The following is a 17,632-nucleotide window of genomic DNA, read 5'->3' on the forward strand; positions in this document are numbered from 1 at the left end:
TCTGTCTTGCAAGCACTAATCTAGGATGGACTACGGTTCAATCCCTGACCTCCATTTTGATTCCCCAAGCCAGGAGTGATTTCTGAGCACATAGCCAGGAGTAACCCCTGAGCATCACCGGGTGTGGCCCAAAAACCAAAATTTAAAAAAAAAAAAAAAAAAAAAAAAAAGAAAAACTAGAGACAAAAGGTATTGGAGGTTCTAGCCCATGAAATCAGTCAAGAAATTAAATATACTCAAGTTAGAATAAAGGTATAACTAGGTGTAGATAATGCTTGTCTGGAATATTAGGTTAAGAAAGTTACTGGAGGGTTTGTACAGCAGATAAGGCATTTGCCTTGCATGTAGTCAACTGGGTTCTATTCTGGTCGTCCCATATGGTCCCCCTGAGCCTACCAGGAGTGATTGATTCCTAAATTCATAAGAAGTAACTCCTGAACACTGCTGGGTGTGGCTCAAAAGTACCCCCCCCAAAAAAAAAAAAAAAAGTTACTAGAGCTAAGTTTGCAAGGTTTGAAAATAAAATATCAGCACAAGGGATCAGAGCGATAGCACAGTGGATAGGGCATTTGCCAACCCAGATTCAATCCCTAGCATCCCACATGATCCCCCCCCTAGCCTGCCAGGAGTAATTTCTGATCGAAGAGCCAGGAGTAAACACCCGAGTGACACTGGGTGTTGCCAAAAAAATCATACGAAAAAGGCATTTGTGTTTTTGTTTTTTTTTTTTGTTTGTTTTTTTTTTTTTGGTTTTTGGGCCACACCCGGTAACACTCGGGTTACTCCTGGCTATGTGCTCAGAAGTTGCTCCTGGCTTGGGGGACCATATGGGACACTGGGGGATCGAACCGCGGTCCGTCCAAGGCTAGCACAGGCAAGGCAGGCACCTTACCTTTAGCGCCACCACCCGGCCCCGGCATTTGTGTTTTCATATACTGAAATTATGAAATTGAAAGTTTAAAAACTAGTACTATAAAATGCAATATTTGTGTATAGAAAACTTTTTTTTTATCCTTTCTTGTTGGTGCCAAAGATTGAACCCAAGACAAGGCACATGCTTTACTAGTGTGCTCTATCCTTGGGCCCACAGAAAACTTTACTGAGATAAAGAAGAGTTAAAGTTGAGAAATTAATTTTGTTCATGTGATTGAAGAATTGATACTACTGACTATAGTTCTTTGTAAACTCATAGTATATATAATAAACAGTCTAAAAAATTCTAAGTTGAAAAATTGATTTTAAAATCCCAAGGAAAATGCACATCTAGAGAAACTTTGAAAAAGTAGAATCAGGGGCCAGAGACATAGCATAGCAGTAGAGCGTTTGCCTTGCACGTTGCCAACCGAGGAAGGACGGTAGTTCCAATCCTGGCATCCCATTTGGACCCCCAAATCTGCCACGGGTGATTTCTGAGCGCAGAGCTAGGAGTAACTTCAGAACGCTGCTGGGTGTGAGACCCAAAAACAAACAAAAAAGAAAAAGTAGAATAAAATTGGACTAACTAGAATTTATAAATCTATAAAGTCAGTGTGAATTTAGAATCAAGCAGACATGGTGTATGTATGACCTTTTTGAGGAATTGTTGGATTTTATTTGCTAGTATTTTGGTGAGGATCTTTTGTATCTTTGTTCACCAAAGGCACTGACCTGTAATTCTCCATTTTTTGGTGTCACTGTCTGCTTATGGTGTCAGGTTGATGTTAGTTTCATAGAAAGTGTTTGGGAGTGTTTATGTTTGTTCAGTTTCCTGGAAGAGTGACTTTGGCTCTTTAAAAATTTTTTTTGGGGGCCGGCGAGGTGGCGCTAGAGATAAGGTGTCTGCCTTACAAGCGCTAGCCAAGGAAAGGACCACGGTTCGATCCCCCGGCGTCCCATATGGTTCCCCCATGCCAGGGGCAATTTCTGAGCGCGTAGCCAGGAGTAACCCCTGAGCATCTAACGGGTGTGGCCCAAAAAACAAAACAAAAAAAAATTTTTTTTTTGATGTTACGTGGATTTGTAGTGTTAATGTTTATGTTTTCAGTGTACAAAGCAATTGTTCCTTCATCACCACTAAAATAAGACATTAAAAAGCAATTTGAGGGTAGGGCCAGTGATAGACTAGAGGATAGAGCATTTGTCTTGCAAGAGACAAACCTGGGTTTGATCCCTGCATTCTGTATGGTCCCCACATGAGCCTGCCAGAAATAACCCCTAATGTAGCTGGGTTTGGCCCCAAACCTCCCCACAGATGAAACAAAGAAAAGTAATTTCAGGGTCTAGAATAATTTTAGGGTACAGCAGATAAGGTACTTGCCTTGCATGTAGTGAATCCCATATTGTCCCCTGAGCACTACCAGAAGTAGAGCCAGGAGTAAGTCCAGAGCTTTGCAGGTTTTGCCCCCAAAACAAATAAACAAGTTATTTGAGGGGATAGAGTGATACTACAGTAGGGTATGGCACTTGCCTTGCTTGTGACCAATCTGGGTTAGATCTCTGACATAACCTGTATAGTTCCCTGAGTACTGCTAGAATTAACCCTTGAGCAAAGTCTGGTGGGTCTAAAAACAAAATAATAATTTGAATTTATATATATATATATATATACACATATATACATTTATATACCGTATTTGCCGGTGTATAAGACAATCCCCTATTTTTGCAGTTAAAACATAGGTTTAGGCCTATATTCGCATTATCAGAGAGAACGTTCCTGTGCTGCAACTGTATGTACCACAGTGAGCCAATCCCAACAAGCAAAGGTTCAAAGATTCTACTGTAACAGACTTCCTCTCTGACTCTGGCCAATCTGAGCAGGCTTTTGACAGTGTAGATTTGGGTTCAGAACATTGTCTAATTTGCATGCATCAAAAGCCTGCTTGGATTGGCTGAGTTAGAGAGGCGATTCAAGCAGCCTTGCAGTGATTGGTGCAGGATTGAGTTGGAAAATTGGTTTTGTGACAATTCAGACAATTTTCATTTAGCGGAACATTGAAACATTTTTTGAGATATACTAGGCGTATAAGACGACCCCCGATTTTCGGTCGACTTTTTTTTTTTGTTTCAAAAGTCGTCTTATACGCCGGAAAATACGGCATATTTTCCACCATAGGAAAATTTTTCTATGTAGCATGCATATATAGATATATTTTTTTTAATAAAAAATAATTTTTGTCACACTGGCTGCACCAGGGCTTACTTTGGCTCTGCCTATAGGGATTACTCTTGGCAGGCTCAGGGGATCATATGCTAGGGTTTAAACCCATGTCAGTGCATGCCAGGCAAGCAATTTACATCGTATTCTTATTTTCAGCCCATAGCATATTCTGAACTTTTAGCTTTGCTGAAATGGGGATCAACTTAGGACTTTATGCTTGCAATGTTTGTACTCAGCTACAAGATACATTTCTGGCTTGAAAATTAATTTGAGACAGCAAAGAAATTGGCTTTCAGAGGCCAGGGCATATTATGGGCAGGCCATTTGTCTTGCATGTGGCTGCCCTGGGATCAATCCCCAGCATTCCATGTCATTTTCTAAGCACCACCAGTGAGTGATCCCTTAGTTCAGAGCTAGGGCATCTCCAGGTATAGTTCAAAAATTAAAACATGCACACACACACACACACACACACACACACACACACACACACACACACACACTCAAAAATTAAAACACAGAGGCTTTCAAACTTTGGACAGAAAAATTATTTAATTTTAAATAATTGATAGCATTCAAATGTGATGATAGTGTCTAGGATGTCTTCTTGCTATTAAATCTGATAATATATTTGTAGCTCAAAGATAAATCAAGTCTATTTGTTATATACATAACAGAAATATATCTGCAAAAAACATGACCAGTGAGGTGGGGCCAAGGAAATAGATAAATTAGTGATTAAGGCACTTGCCACTGACCAGGTTTCTTTGTTTTATTTATTTTTATTTTTATTTTTATTTTTATTTTATTTTATTTTTTTTGGGCCACACCTGGTAACGCTTAGGGGTTACTCCTGGCTATGCACTCAGAAGTTGCTCCTGGCTTGGGGGACCATATGGGATGCCGGGGGATCGAACCGCGGTCTGTCCAAGGCTAGCGCAGGCAAGGCAGGCACCTTATCTCTAGCGCCTCCGCCCGGCCCCTGTTTTATTTTTTTTAACGACCAGGTTTCTAATTCTGTGCACCATGTCCTTCGGACATTGCCAAGGGGTAACTTATGAACAAAGCTAGTAACATTTCCAGAACATCCTAGGTTTTATCCCTGGTTGGTCCCCCTCTACCCCCCAAAAAAGAATAAAAACCTCAAGTACATTATCAGGAAAGTTTTACATTTATGGTTTTTTTTTTTTTTTTGGGTGGGGGCACACCTGGCAGTTCTCAGGGGTTACTCCTGGCTCAGGTTGTTTAGGAACTACTCCAGGTGGATTTATTTGCAAGATGCTTGGGATGCTTGGGATTGAACTTGGGTCCGCCAGCCCCAGTGGTGTGTAAGGCAAATGCCCTACCTGCCCACATTTTGGTATCTTGACTTCGGTATAACATTTCAAGATTCATGCTGGTAGTAAAGAACATATTCTACACTTTTAATATATATTGGTATATCTCCCTTAGAGAACTGATAATTTTTCTAGTCATACTTCAGAAAGGCTTCTAGGAATCTCTCTTTTTTTTTATCCTAGTTGTCTTAATACTGAAAGTTGAGATTGAATATTTGCTACTTGAACTATTTCTTGTCTAAGACTATGCAGCAGCTCAGTGATTGATCAGCTCTGATCTGATCTTTGTTGTCTCTCTCTGTCTCTCCTTCAAGACAATTAACTTGTAAAAAAGTATTTACACTGTTGTTAAATATTGTACTAACAGGAAAAACAGGAAGAAAGTGAGCTTCGTTCTTTGCCGCCTCCTTCATCTGAACACTTGGCTGCTTTAAGTTTTGCAGTTACTGAATTAGCGAAAGAACAAGGAATAACAGATGATGATTTCAGAGTTCGTCAGGAAATTGTGGAAGAGATGTCAAAAATTATAACAGTATCTTTACCAGGTACGAATACATTTTATTCTTTTTTTTTTTTTTTTTTAATTTTTTTTATTTTGAATTATGAGAACAAAAGTTGCAGAGAAAGAGGACAAGGTAAAGTTACAGTGGAATGACAATCACCCATAACATAATTCTCAGAAGAAGTCCCCATGCTGATATCTTAATTTTGAACTTTCAGCCAAAGAACGTTAAGATAAAATAAAACAGAATCCATGTGCGATTATTTTGTCCGAGTCCCCAGATTGTAACACATTATAATATTTCTTAACAGCACACAAGGCAATCTAAAGCCATCAAACTTACGTAACTCCTTTAACATTAGAGGCATAGTATTTTTAACATTTCCATGTACATGAATATTAGCTTAAGTTAACCTCAAATTTTAAGTGGGTGTGTTTTAAGGATTAGCGTCAAAGGAGCACAGTAAAAACATTGTTAGTGGCAATTGTTGTTTGCATAGACCCACCAAAATATGAGAGGCATGGAAAGGAATAACCTTGGCCTAAATACAAAGAGATCCTACCCCTGAAGTTTCCTGGCATAAGACCAGCTCTAGGCCTCAGGCAAGTTATCGTCCGATCATAGTGCCAACACACTTTTCACAGTCTCTGTTGTTGGTATCGTGTTTCTGTATTGAAGATTCTGGAATCTGCATGTCCTACATTGAAGTCATGATGTGGAGTGTCTTCTCGTTTCACCTCACCATGAAAGGGCAATGCAGGAGGGCCTTTCCTGTAAGCAGGTTGTTGTTGTTAAGTCTTCTCAGTGTTAAGGGAAGTCTCTTTTGAGCAGGACGATGTCTGAGCAGTGGTAGGGTCTACCGTGGTAGAGGATTACTTCCAGGTGATGTTATAGACAAACCTCACAATTAAGGGGCAATACAGCAAGCCCTGTCCAGTAAGCAGGTCATTGTTCTTGTTGTCTTCTCAGTGTTAAGGTGTGTTTCTTTTGAGTATTTGTAGGGTCTTCCCTGGTACAGGAATGCCACCAGGTAATGTTATATAAAACCTTGTATGTTTTGTAAATATCTTCTGTAGATCAAGGGGTGAATGGAGAATGCCCATTCTTCTGAGGCCTGTGCCTGGTCTTTATGTCAATGTTCAGGGTGTAAGGTCTCATTGCACTACAAGATATGTCTGTTCCCATCTCTATTAGATAAGAACCTATTGGTATATATAGTATTTTCCCATTTTAGTGTGCCTAAGCAAACAAGAAATAAAGCCACGTGGTGCTATCAGATATATGGGGGCATAGGAATATTTACAACAAGACCCATAGACCTGGTTCAAACATAAGTACTAAACTGAGAGATTCTTTCACACCAAATTCCATATTGAGCAGTTCATAAAGAGAAGATAAAAAACATGGGGGGGGGGATCGTCACTGTATAAGAAAATATTCAGCAAAAGTTTATAGACATCAAAGAAAACACCCATACAATGTTGAAAACATATGTGTCACTTTTATGCCTTTTAAAATAGTTGGGTGGGTGTTAACTACAGGACACCACTTTGGTCTGTGTCTTAGGACTCTACAGTACTTAAGTTAGAAAGGGTAAATGGGGAGTAATGATGATAAAAGATGATTAAAGAAGTTAAAGAGAAATATGAAATTATGAAGGGGTATGCAAAAGGGCAGAGTACAAAATAGACATTCTGCATACGTAAAAATATAATTCAATGATAGTGAGTACTATTAATGATTCTTGTATGAGTACTATTAATGTTTCATGTGCGCGCGGGGGCGATAGCCCCCGCGTGATTCTGAAAATATAGACTGGAGAGAGATTACGGGTAACTTCAAGAATATGATAATGGGGGAAGGCCTAGGGTACCTTCAAGCTCCACCAAGGGACCCAACTCACCGGCTTGCCCAGGCATGTGGCCCGGGAAAGCCCTGGAGATCTGGAGCAAGGCGGTAGAGGGGTGCTGGGGTTACCCAAGTCCCGCACCCCCACTAGGCCTGGTCAAGCAGGCCTCCGGCATGGCAGGGGCCCGCCCAACCTCCTCCTGCTAGATTCCCGGCTCCAAGAAAGGAGAGATCCTTCAAGAAGCTGGGAGACCAGAAGTTCAGAGCCCCACCCAGACCCTCCCTAAGGAGCTGAATGGATAGTGGGCAAAGGCCTAGGGTACCTTCAAGCTCCACCAAGGGACCCAACTCACCGGCTTGCCCAGGCATGTGGCCCGGGAAAGCCCTGGAGATCTGGAGCAAGGCGGTAGAGGGGTGCTGGGGTTACCCAAGTCCCGCACCCCCACTAGGCCTGTCAAGCAGGCCTCCGGCATGGCAGGGGCCCGCCCAACCTCCTCCTGCTAGATTCCCGGCTCCAAGAAAGGAGAGATCCTTCAAGAAGCTGGGAGACCAGAAGTTCAGAGCCCCACCCAGACCCTCCCTAAGGAGCTGAATGGATAGTGGGCAAAGGCCTAGGGTACCTTCAAGCTCCACCAAGGGACCCAACTCACCGGCTTGCCCAGGCATGTGGCCCGGGAAAGCCCTGGAGATCTGGAGCAGGTGGTAGAGGGGTGCTGGGGTTACCCAAGTCCCGCACCCCCACTAGGCCTGTCAAGCAGGCCTCCGGCATGGCAGGGGCCCGCCCAACCACATTTTATTCTTTTTTTTTTTTTTTTTTTTTGTGGTTTTTGGGTCACACCCGGCAGTGCTCAGGGGTTATTCCTGGCTCCAGGCTCAGAAATTGCTCCTGGCAGGCACGGGGGACCATATGGGACGCTGGGATTCAAACCGATGACCTCCTGCATGAAAGGCAAACGCCTTACCTCCATGCTATCTCTCCAGCCCCACACATTTTATTCTTAATTTTTTAAATTACACAGCTTATTGTGGTTTTGAACTGAAGGTAAATTTTTTTTTTGAGGGTAAATTTATGTTTGTATTCTCCCAATTTCTCCTTAAATGTAGATGAATTTTAGTGTGTAATAAATGTTTGAAGGAAATATTTAAGACAAAAGAAAAATGAAGAATTATAGCATGGTATAGATTTGTAATAAGGCTTTTTTAAATACCAGAATGTAATTTTTAGTTGAATACAGTGTTTAGTGATGTTAGTGTCAGTGATTTCTCAGTGTAAATTTAGCTATCTTAAATATATACATGCATTCCAAACATCATTGAATAACATTTTTATTACCTGGTTGTGATTAAAAAAAATTATTTTATGAGAGAATCTTAGGGCCAGAGCAGCAGTAGAGTGAGTAGGGCACTTGTCCTGCTTGTGGCTAATCCAGGTTTGATTCCTGGTACCACATGTGGTTCTGAGAGTCCTCCAAGAAAGACTCCCTAAAACAAATAAGGTGTGTTAAAGATAAGATTAATTTTGTTTATGCCTTTTTTTTTTTTTTTTTTGGTGTTTTTGGGTCACATGTGGCACACTCACTCCTGGCTTTGTACTCAGAAATCGCCCCTGACAGGTTCAGGGGACCATATGGGATGCTGGGATTCGAATCACCATCGGTCCTGGGTTGGCCCTTTTTACTTCTTTATTTTTGGACCACACCTAATGGTGCTCAGGGATTATTCCTAGAGGGGATTGGGGGATCATATGGGTGAGTGTCTAGAATTGAACCTGCGTTGGCTGTGTTTGAGGCAAGTTGTTCTATCTCTCCAAGTTCCTCTTTTTTTTTTTTTTTTCCTTTTTTGTGTTATATTGGTAATACTTTTTTTGTGTTATATTGGTAAATATTTATTGCCAGTCTGTTGAGCTAGTATCTCTCATTTAGCTATTTTTAGAAATTTTTGTTTTTGTGAAAGGTTTGGTCTGGGCATGTTTATTGTAGAGATATCTAAATATTGTCGAGTTATCCCTCATTATTTTTTGATCCCAGCCTTCAATTTAAGTAAACAAATACTAAATAAAACTTTGGTTTTTGGGCCAAACCTAGCAGTTCTCAGGGCATAGTCATGGTTCTGCACTCTGCTCTGGCTCAAGCGATCATCTGGGATGCTGGGGATTGAACTAGTGTTGAGGGCAAGGAAGTTACCACTCACTCTTCTATCTCTCAGTCTGGCTCCCACCAAAGAATATTGGCAATTAAATTATAATTTCTTACAGATTCATTGTGGGATTTATAAAATATATACCTTAAAGACATTTTCATTAATCTTTATTTGTTTGCTTTTATTTTCGGTTTTGGGGCCATGCCTAGTGGTGCTCAGAAATTGCTCCTGGCTTGGGGGACCATGTAGGATGCCGGGATCGAACCTGTCTCCATTCTGGGTCAGCCACATACAAGGAAAACACCCTACCACTGTGCTATTGCTCCAGCCCCTATAATGATGTTTTCTATCTGAAATAAATGAAGTATTAAATTACACATAGAAATAATATTACAAGAACAGAAATGAAGTGAGATGACTCCGGCAATTCTTGGGTTACTTCTTTCTGGCTGTTCTCTCAGGGTCACTTGTGGTGATGCTCAGGGGACTGTATTTGTCCCAGGATTGAACTGGAGTTGGCTACATACAATGTCAAAGTACCTTAACCCCTATGCTGTCACTTCTACCTCTAAAAATGAAACTTTTTGACTAGTGGGGTGGACGACTCTCAATAAGTGCTAAGGGAACGTTGGGCCATTCCTGCAATGTTTGAGCCTACTGGGCTATTCCTGGCAGTGGTGATAGTGCCATATGGTGCCAGGGATCAAACTGGTTCTACACATGCAACTTTTTTTTTTTTTTTTTTTTGGTTTTTGGGCCACACCCGGTAACGCTCAGGGGTTACTCCTGGCTATGCGCTCAGAAGTTGCTCCTGGCTTGGGGGACCATATGGGACACCGGGGGATCGAACCGCGGTCCATCCAAGGCTAGCGCAGGCAAGGCAGGCACCTTACCTTTAGCGCCACCGCCCGGCCCCCTACACATGCAACTTAAGTGAATTAGGGACATTGATTTTGTAAATTTAAGAAGTGTGAATTTACAACTTCCTGAGAAATTAAATTTGTTTGATTAGGGGCTGGAGAGATAGCATGGAGGTAAGGTGTTTGCCTTTCATGCAGAAAGAAGGTCATTGGTTCGAATCTCGGTTCTCCGAGCCTGCCAGGAGCGATTTCTGAACATGGAGCCAGAAGTATAACCCCATGCGCTGCTGGGTGTGACCCAAAACTCAAAAGAAAAAAATTTGTTTGATTAGTCTCTAGCATGTAAAATTCAGTTTGCCTTTTGATCCTTTTAAATTTGCCTTAAGATTTTTGAAATAGGGGCCGGAGAGATAGCATGGAGGTAAGGCATTTGCCTTGCATGCAGAAGGACGGTAGTTCAAATCCCGGCATTCCATATGGTCCCCTGAGCCTGCTAGGAGCGATTTCTGAGTGTAGAGCCAAGAGTAACCCCTGAGCGCTGCCGGGCGTGACCAAAAAACCAACCAACCAACCAACCAACCAACCAAACAAACAAACAAACAAAAAAGATTTTTGAACTAGGAGCCAAGTACTTGCATGCGGCCAACCCTGGTTCAGTTCCAGATACCCCATTTGGTCTCCTGACAATTGTCAGGAGTAACCCCTGAGAATGTGTGGATGTGAACCTCATCTCTATTCCCCAAATATTTTTGAAATAATATGATTCTTATCTTAAGGTAAACATAGTATGTTCCTACTTATTTTGTTCTTTGGATTTTTTTTTTTTTGTTTTGTTTTGTTTTTGGGTCACACCAGGCAGCACCGATCAGGGGTTACTCTTGATTCTATGCGCAGAAATTGCTCCTGGCAGGCTCGGGGGACCATATGGGTGCCAGGGATCAAACCCAAATCCGTCCAGGGTCAGCCGCGTGCAAGGCAAACGCCCTGCCGCTGTGCTATCACTCTGGCCCCTACTCTTGTTTTTAAATCTTATTGCTTAGAAATAATTCTGTTGTTTTATTGATCAAATAAAACATTTATTTATTTATTTATTTATTGGTTTTTGGGTCACACCTGATGTTACTAAGGATTTCTGTGTCAGAAATCACTCCTGGCAGGCTCAGGTGCTCATATGGGATGCCAGGGATTGAATCCAGGTCTGCCACATGCAAGGCAAACACCCTATCCTCTGTGCTATTGCTTTGGTCCTCTAGAATATCATTTTGTTTAAATTTTATTTTGGGCCACACCTGGTGACGCTCAGGGGTTATTCCTGTCTATGCGCTCCTGGCTTGGGGGACTACATGGGAGTCTGGGATCAACCTTGGTCTGTCCTGGATCAGCCGCGTGCAAGGCAAGCAGCTTACCGCTGTGCTATTGCTCCGACCCTAGAATATCATTCTTATATTATTGTTATACTACAATTGAAGGCATTGAATAGCAAGACATGCTAGCATTTTTTTGTTAAGTTCTATTAGTTTGCTGTTTCATACTTGTACATCTCTTTTTAATTTCCAGAGTGTTCACTTCGATTGTATGGCTCATCTCTGACTAAGTTTGCTTTGAAAGGCAGTGATGTCAATATAGATATAAAATTTCCTCCCAAGGTAAGTAATTGCTAAGACTATTTCTTGTGTTAATTAATACGAAGTAATACTTAAGTAATACTAATACTTGGCAGTTTTAATTATCTTTTAAGAAATGATACAGGGAACTAAATAACTGAATTTTAGAATGTTACTATTGTGACTAAGCAGTATTTTTAGAGATTACTGTGAGGTGTTAGATATAGGTCGAAAAAAATACAGGACAGAAAAATTGGAACTAGAGTTAGCTAGTAAAAGATGGTTTGTATTTGGGACAGGGAGAGAGTTCAGGTGTGAGGCATATATACTTTGCTTGTACAGGACTCAAGTTAGATCCTTCAAACTGTGTGACTTCTGGAGCATTGTCAAATGTAATCCTAGATGCCCCTGAAAAGTGCTGGCAATCCTTAGTGTGACTCCCAGCATCCCTGGACTGGAGCATTGAACCATGCAACCAATAAAGTGGCTCCCAGGTTCCTGAGTTTTATTCTTTGAGAGCCTACCTCAGAAAGTATAAAATTATATCATAAGCTTGATCAGTGTTGAAGTTTGCTAATGGTAAGTGGTAAAGAATTTTGAAATAATTTTATCTAGATTCAAATCTTTACTGTAATGATGAAGTTACTTGATTGAGAATTGTTATCCTAATTTCTAAAAAAGGGATGATGACTTATATTAAATAAGATAGTACTTGCTCAGTTTGGATAGTGTCAGGTAAAATTTGGTGACTTTTAGTATTTGCTAGTGCTGTATTGGGAACAAAAACTTCAGTCTTGTTTTACACTGATAGCATTGCTTATTTATTGACTTGGGAAACATTTGAAATAATCAGTTGACAGTTTGGGGAGATAACTCAAAAGGACAGGAGTGCATGCATTGCATATGGGAGCACTGGAGTCAATTCTTGGCAGCATATGTTCCCCTGAGCACTTCAAGTAGCTCTCAAGCACTGTCAGGTGTGGCCCTAAAATTAAAATGAAACAATTAGTTGACATTTTATTGAATTTATACTCCTGTTTGCTTTGGGTAGAAAGTTGGTATCTTGGGTTAAAGGTGTGGTTTAGGTCCTAGAACACATCTTTTGTGTGTGCCAGTCTGTTTTTCTCTTTGTTTTTGGGCTATACCTGGCAAAGCTCGGGTTACTCCTGGCTCTGCACTCAGAAATCAACCCTGGCAGGCTCAGGGAACCATATGGGATGCCGAGAATCGAACCCAGGTCAGCTGCGTGCAAGGCAAATCTACCGCTGTGCTATCTCTCCAGCCTCGAGTGTGGCAGTCTTTGGGTTTAATTCCTGGCCTGTGTGCCCATCCTTTGCCTTGCATCACTTGATGTATCCCCTAATTAAAACAAAACAAAATAGGGGGCCGGGCGGTGGCGCTCGAGGTAAGGTGCCTGCCTTACCTGCGCTAGCCTAGGAGACGGACCGCGGTTCGATCCCCCGGCGTCCCATATGGTCCCCCAAGCCAGGAGCGACTTCTGAGCGCATAGCCAGGAGTAACCCCTGAGCGTCACCGGGTGTGGCCCAAAAACCAAAAAAAAAAACAAAAAAAAAAAAACAAAATAGGCAAAAGAGAAAACTTGGTTTTTTTAGTTTTTAGTATGTTATTCACTTAAAATTTATGTGATTATGAAATACTTTGAAAAGTAGCAAAAAATATATAGTCTATACGTTATACTCCCCCCCCCCCCTTTTGCCGGGTGTGTGTGTGCTGATGGATAGGCACAGATTGTGGTGCTTCGTGGCTACTCAAAGCTTGGTACTCTGGGCATAGTCTGATGCTGGAATTGAACTTGAGCGTCTTGTGTGCGAAGCATGCTCGCTAATCAGTCTGCTGAATTTTTTCTGGCTCTAAAGTATTGATATTTTAGTCTGAAGTCTTTTGGCCAAGTTGCCAATTTTTAGTATCCCTTAAATATCTTGTCCTAAGCACCTTCTTTTTAACAATTGTGTAAACTAATTTCTATTTATTTTAAATCTTAGAACCTTTTCTCTAAAATTCATTAATTCTAAGAATATTACTAGAATAATAAGTATTGCATCATATATTAGATTCTATTTTTATAAGATCAAACACTCAGTTAAACTGGTAGGTTATGTGAACAAATCATGCTAAACTTATTAACATGATTTGTTAACATCTTAAATGGTTAAAATCTAAAATTTTTCATTATTTTGAGGTATGGCTTTATTTAAATAAAATTGATAGAATTATCAATTTTTGCAAATGAACTTTGAAATTAATAAAGGTGAAAATTTTTTAGATGAACCATCCAGATCTTCTGATACAAGTGCTTGGGATTCTTAAAAAAAGTGGTAAGTTTTGTTTGTTTGTTTGTTTGTTTTGTTTTTTTTTAAAGAAAATGCTCTAAAGTTTATGTTCATTATTATGCTCATGGGTAGCCAAGTTCAACTAACAGTTCCTAGAATGTTTGATTATCATGTACTTTGGATATATTCATGTGTGTATTTAATAGATACTGTAGAAAGTTTTCATTTGATTAGATTTAAATATACCATTTAAAATTACTTTGTAAAAAATGATTGCCTTTTGAATAGATAAATATCTCCTGGTTTTGAGAATCTTGGGAAATTCTCCCCCCCCCCCCCCCCATTCCCGAATCTTGGGAAATTCTTATGTGAAAGGAAACAGTTTTTAGGAGGTCATTGTTGAAGAAAGAGACAAGTAGAGGTTTGGGGAAATTTGCATGTACCATGCATAAGTTATCATACGTAATTTTTCTTGCTTAAAACTTAACCTAATTTTTTTTTGTTCTTGTTTGTTTTTTTCTTAACCATACCTGGCTGGTCTCAGGACTTACTCCTGGCCCTTTGCTCTAGGATCACTTCTGGTAGAGCTTGGGGGACAAGATGGGATGCTGGGGGTTTAACCTAGATTAGACACATGCAAGGCAGTTGCACTACTATTTGTTCTCTCTCTCTAGTTCTGAATTGTTTCATAAAACTTTATAAAGCATATCAAGTTTTTCACATGTCCCTGATACTGACTGCTGTCTGCTACAGAGGCAGGCAAAGGAGAGGATGGGGAGGAAAACTGGGACATTGGTGGCAGGAAATGTGCACTGGTGAACGGCTGTTATTTTTGTACGCCTTTGTACGCCTGAAACTCAATCATGAATTACTTTGTATCTGTATATCTCACAGTGATTCAATTAAAGAATTTATTTAAGGAAAAGGAAATTTACTTAAAAATATATTCAGAGACCAGAGAGATAGCATGGAGGTAGCATGGAGGTAAGGCGTTTGCCTTTTATGCAGACAGTCAGTGGTTCGAGTCCTGGCATCCCATATGGTCCCCTGAGCCTGCCAGGAGCGATTTCTGAGCATGGAGCCAGGAGTAACCCCTGAGCGCTGCTGGGTGTGACCCAAAATAAAAAACCAAAAAAAAAAAAAATTCAAAATAAAATTTTAAGAATTATATTTTAACAAGGCCCAAGGTATAATCTGGGTGTGTTCATGCGAATGTGTGTGTATACATATTTTTTAATTTGATTTTATTTACTACATTTTTGGTCATAGCATGTTCATGGTCTCATTGTCTGTGGCTAGGTAGATAGTACAGTGGTAGAGTGCTTGTCTTGCATGTGGGTAACTTGGCTTTTATCCGTGGTTCCCAGTATAGTTCTCCAAGCTTCTCCCTGAGAATAGTCAGAGTAATCAGTCTTGCCCCCCCCCCCAAGCCAAAGAAAAATATTTCATGAGCTGAAAGAGATTTTCCAGCTTCAGATTTTAGTTGTAATATTTATTGACTGTATGTCCTTTGACAGATTATTCAAACATTTTAGTAGTTTAGTTTTTTCCATCTATGAAATACAAATATTATATTTTATGAAATTTGTTGCTGAATATAACTTAGAAAACTGCCTGATATACACGAACTTCTTATTAAATTTATGCTGCTGCGATGATTATTAGTTCTGTTATTTCAAATTTTATGAATCCAAAGTATTTGCAATTCGATTTAGAAGAGAGAGCTTATTCACCTTGTTGATTTCTGGTTGACTCTAAAGTCCATTTAAAACATTAAAATTTATATATATATATATATATATATATATATATATATATATATATATATATATATATATATATATATATAGCTATTTGGGCCATTTTCCCAGCTTGGCTCTCAGGAGTTAAGTACTCCTGGTGGTGCTCTGGGGGACCATATGGGATGCCAGGAATTTATAACCTGCAGGCCTTACCCATTATACTATTGCTCTAGTCTCCCTCCCTCCCTCTTTCCCTCCCTCCCTCCCTCTTCTTCCTCCCTCCCTATTCTCCCTCCCTTCCCTCTCTCCTTCCCTTCCCTCCTCCCTTTTCTAAACTAGGTTTTTATTTTCCCTCTCATCTAATCTAGGTTTTTTGTTTTTTTAGGGGGCTATCTCTGCCAGCGTTCAGGGGTTACTCCTGGCTCTGTGCTCAGAAATCACTCCTGGTTGGCTCAGGGGATCATATGGGATGCCAGGGATCAAACCTGGGTTGGTTCAGGAATGGCTGTGTGCAAGGCAAACGCCCTATCCAATATGCTATTGCTCTGGTCCTCTAGACCCTCTTTAAAATTTTTTTTCTCTCTGCTCTATTAGGTCTCCATTATTCACTCCATTGTGCCATTTTTTTCTGATAAATTAGATTTTTTAACATTTTGTATGGAGAGGCATACCAGACAGTGCTTTGCGACTGTCCTCACTTTGCTCAGGATTGATGGCCCCTTGTAGTACTTGAGGCATCTATATGTGGTACTGGGGATTTGTACCAGGATTTTCTGCATGTAAGGTAAATACCCAATTATTATTTCTCCAGCTCCTGAAAAAAATTAGATTTTTGGTTTAGTTATCATGTAAAATAATTTTAATTTTATTTCATACTTCCTAGTTGTATGAAAAAAACTTAAAAAAGGGCCAGAGAGATAGCACAGCGGTAGGTGTTTACCTTGCAAGTGGCTGATCCAAGACGGATGGTAGTTCGAATACTGGTATCCCATATGGTCCCCTATGCCTGCCAGAAGCAATTTCTGAGCACAGAGCCAGGAGTAACCCCTGAGCACTGCCGGGTGTGACCCCCCTCAAAACAAACAAACAAACAAACAAAAAAACCATAAAAAACCATAAAACATATTACAGATTAGAGATATATAGCTTTATGTCTTTAGGCTCACTGGACAGTACCAACTTCAGAAAAATATTTTAAATGTGTTTTATACTAAGATTCATAAAATATTATTATAGATATTAAAATAGACTTATGAAATTCAGTGTGATTATACAATCATTTTTTCTTTATGTGTTCATAGTACTCTTTAAAGACCTCTATCCTATTACTAGTTGATTTGCTAATATACTTATTTTCCAAATTTCTTTCTCTTTGTTTTTTTTCGGGCCACACCTGTTTGATGCTCAGGGGTTACTCCTGGCTAAGCGCTCAGAAATTGCCCCTGGCTTGGGGGGACCATATGGGACGCCGGGGGATTGAACTGTGGTCCTTTTTGGCTAGCGCTTGCAAGGCAGACATCTTACATCCTGCGCCACCTCACCGGCCCCATTTTCCAAATTTCTATCTGAGCTTTGTTTTTTATTATCATATTCACCGTGCATAATGGTATTCTTTTTTTGGGGGGAGAGGGGCTGTTAAACCACACGTGGCAGCGTTCAGGGGTTACTCCTGGCTTTGTGCTCAGAAGTCACTCCAAGCAGGCTCGGGATGCTGAGGATCAAACAGTTCCAGGTTGGCTGCGTGCAAGACCTTCCCACTGTGCTATCACTCTGGCCCCCCATAATGGTATTCTTATTTATTTATTTTTTTTGATTTTTCGGGCCACACCGTTTGATGCTCAGGGGTTACTCCTGGCTAAGCGCTCAGAAATTTCCCCTGGCTTGAGGGGGACCATATGGGATGCCGGGGGATCGAACCGTGGTCTTCCTTGGCTAGCGCTTACGAGGCAGACCTTACCTCTAGCACCACCTCGCCGGCCCCCATAATGGTATTCTTTTTTTTTTTTTTTTTTTTTTTTTTTTTTTGGGCCACACCCGGTAACGCTCAGGGGTTACTCCTGGCTATGAGCTCAGAAGTTGCTCCTGGCTTGGGGGACCATATGGGACGCCGGGGATCGAACCGTGGTCCGTTCAAGGCTAGCGCAGGTAAGGTAGGCACCTTACCTCTTG

At 40.7% G+C, this 17,632-nt stretch overlaps 1 protein-coding gene across 2 annotated transcripts in view; it reads left to right on the forward strand.

Annotated features, from left to right (window-relative positions):
* TUT4 (terminal uridylyl transferase 4) overlaps nt 1-17,632 on the forward strand; it is an 88,475-nt gene that overhangs the window by 16,814 nt on the left and 54,029 nt on the right. For both annotated transcript variants that reach the window (XM_049774617.1, XM_049774618.1), the window contains exons 4-6: nt 4,844-5,021; nt 11,384-11,472; nt 13,715-13,766. In XM_049774617.1, coding sequence (XP_049630574.1) covers nt 4,844-5,021; nt 11,384-11,472; nt 13,715-13,766 — 319 coding nt within the window. The remainder of the gene's footprint in view (nt 1-4,843; nt 5,022-11,383; nt 11,473-13,714; nt 13,767-17,632) is intronic.

The sequence above is a fragment of the Suncus etruscus genome, chromosome 6 (assembly GCF_024139225.1).
Source record: "Suncus etruscus isolate mSunEtr1 chromosome 6, mSunEtr1.pri.cur, whole genome shotgun sequence".
Lineage (NCBI taxonomy): Eukaryota > Metazoa > Chordata > Mammalia > Eulipotyphla > Soricidae > Suncus > Suncus etruscus.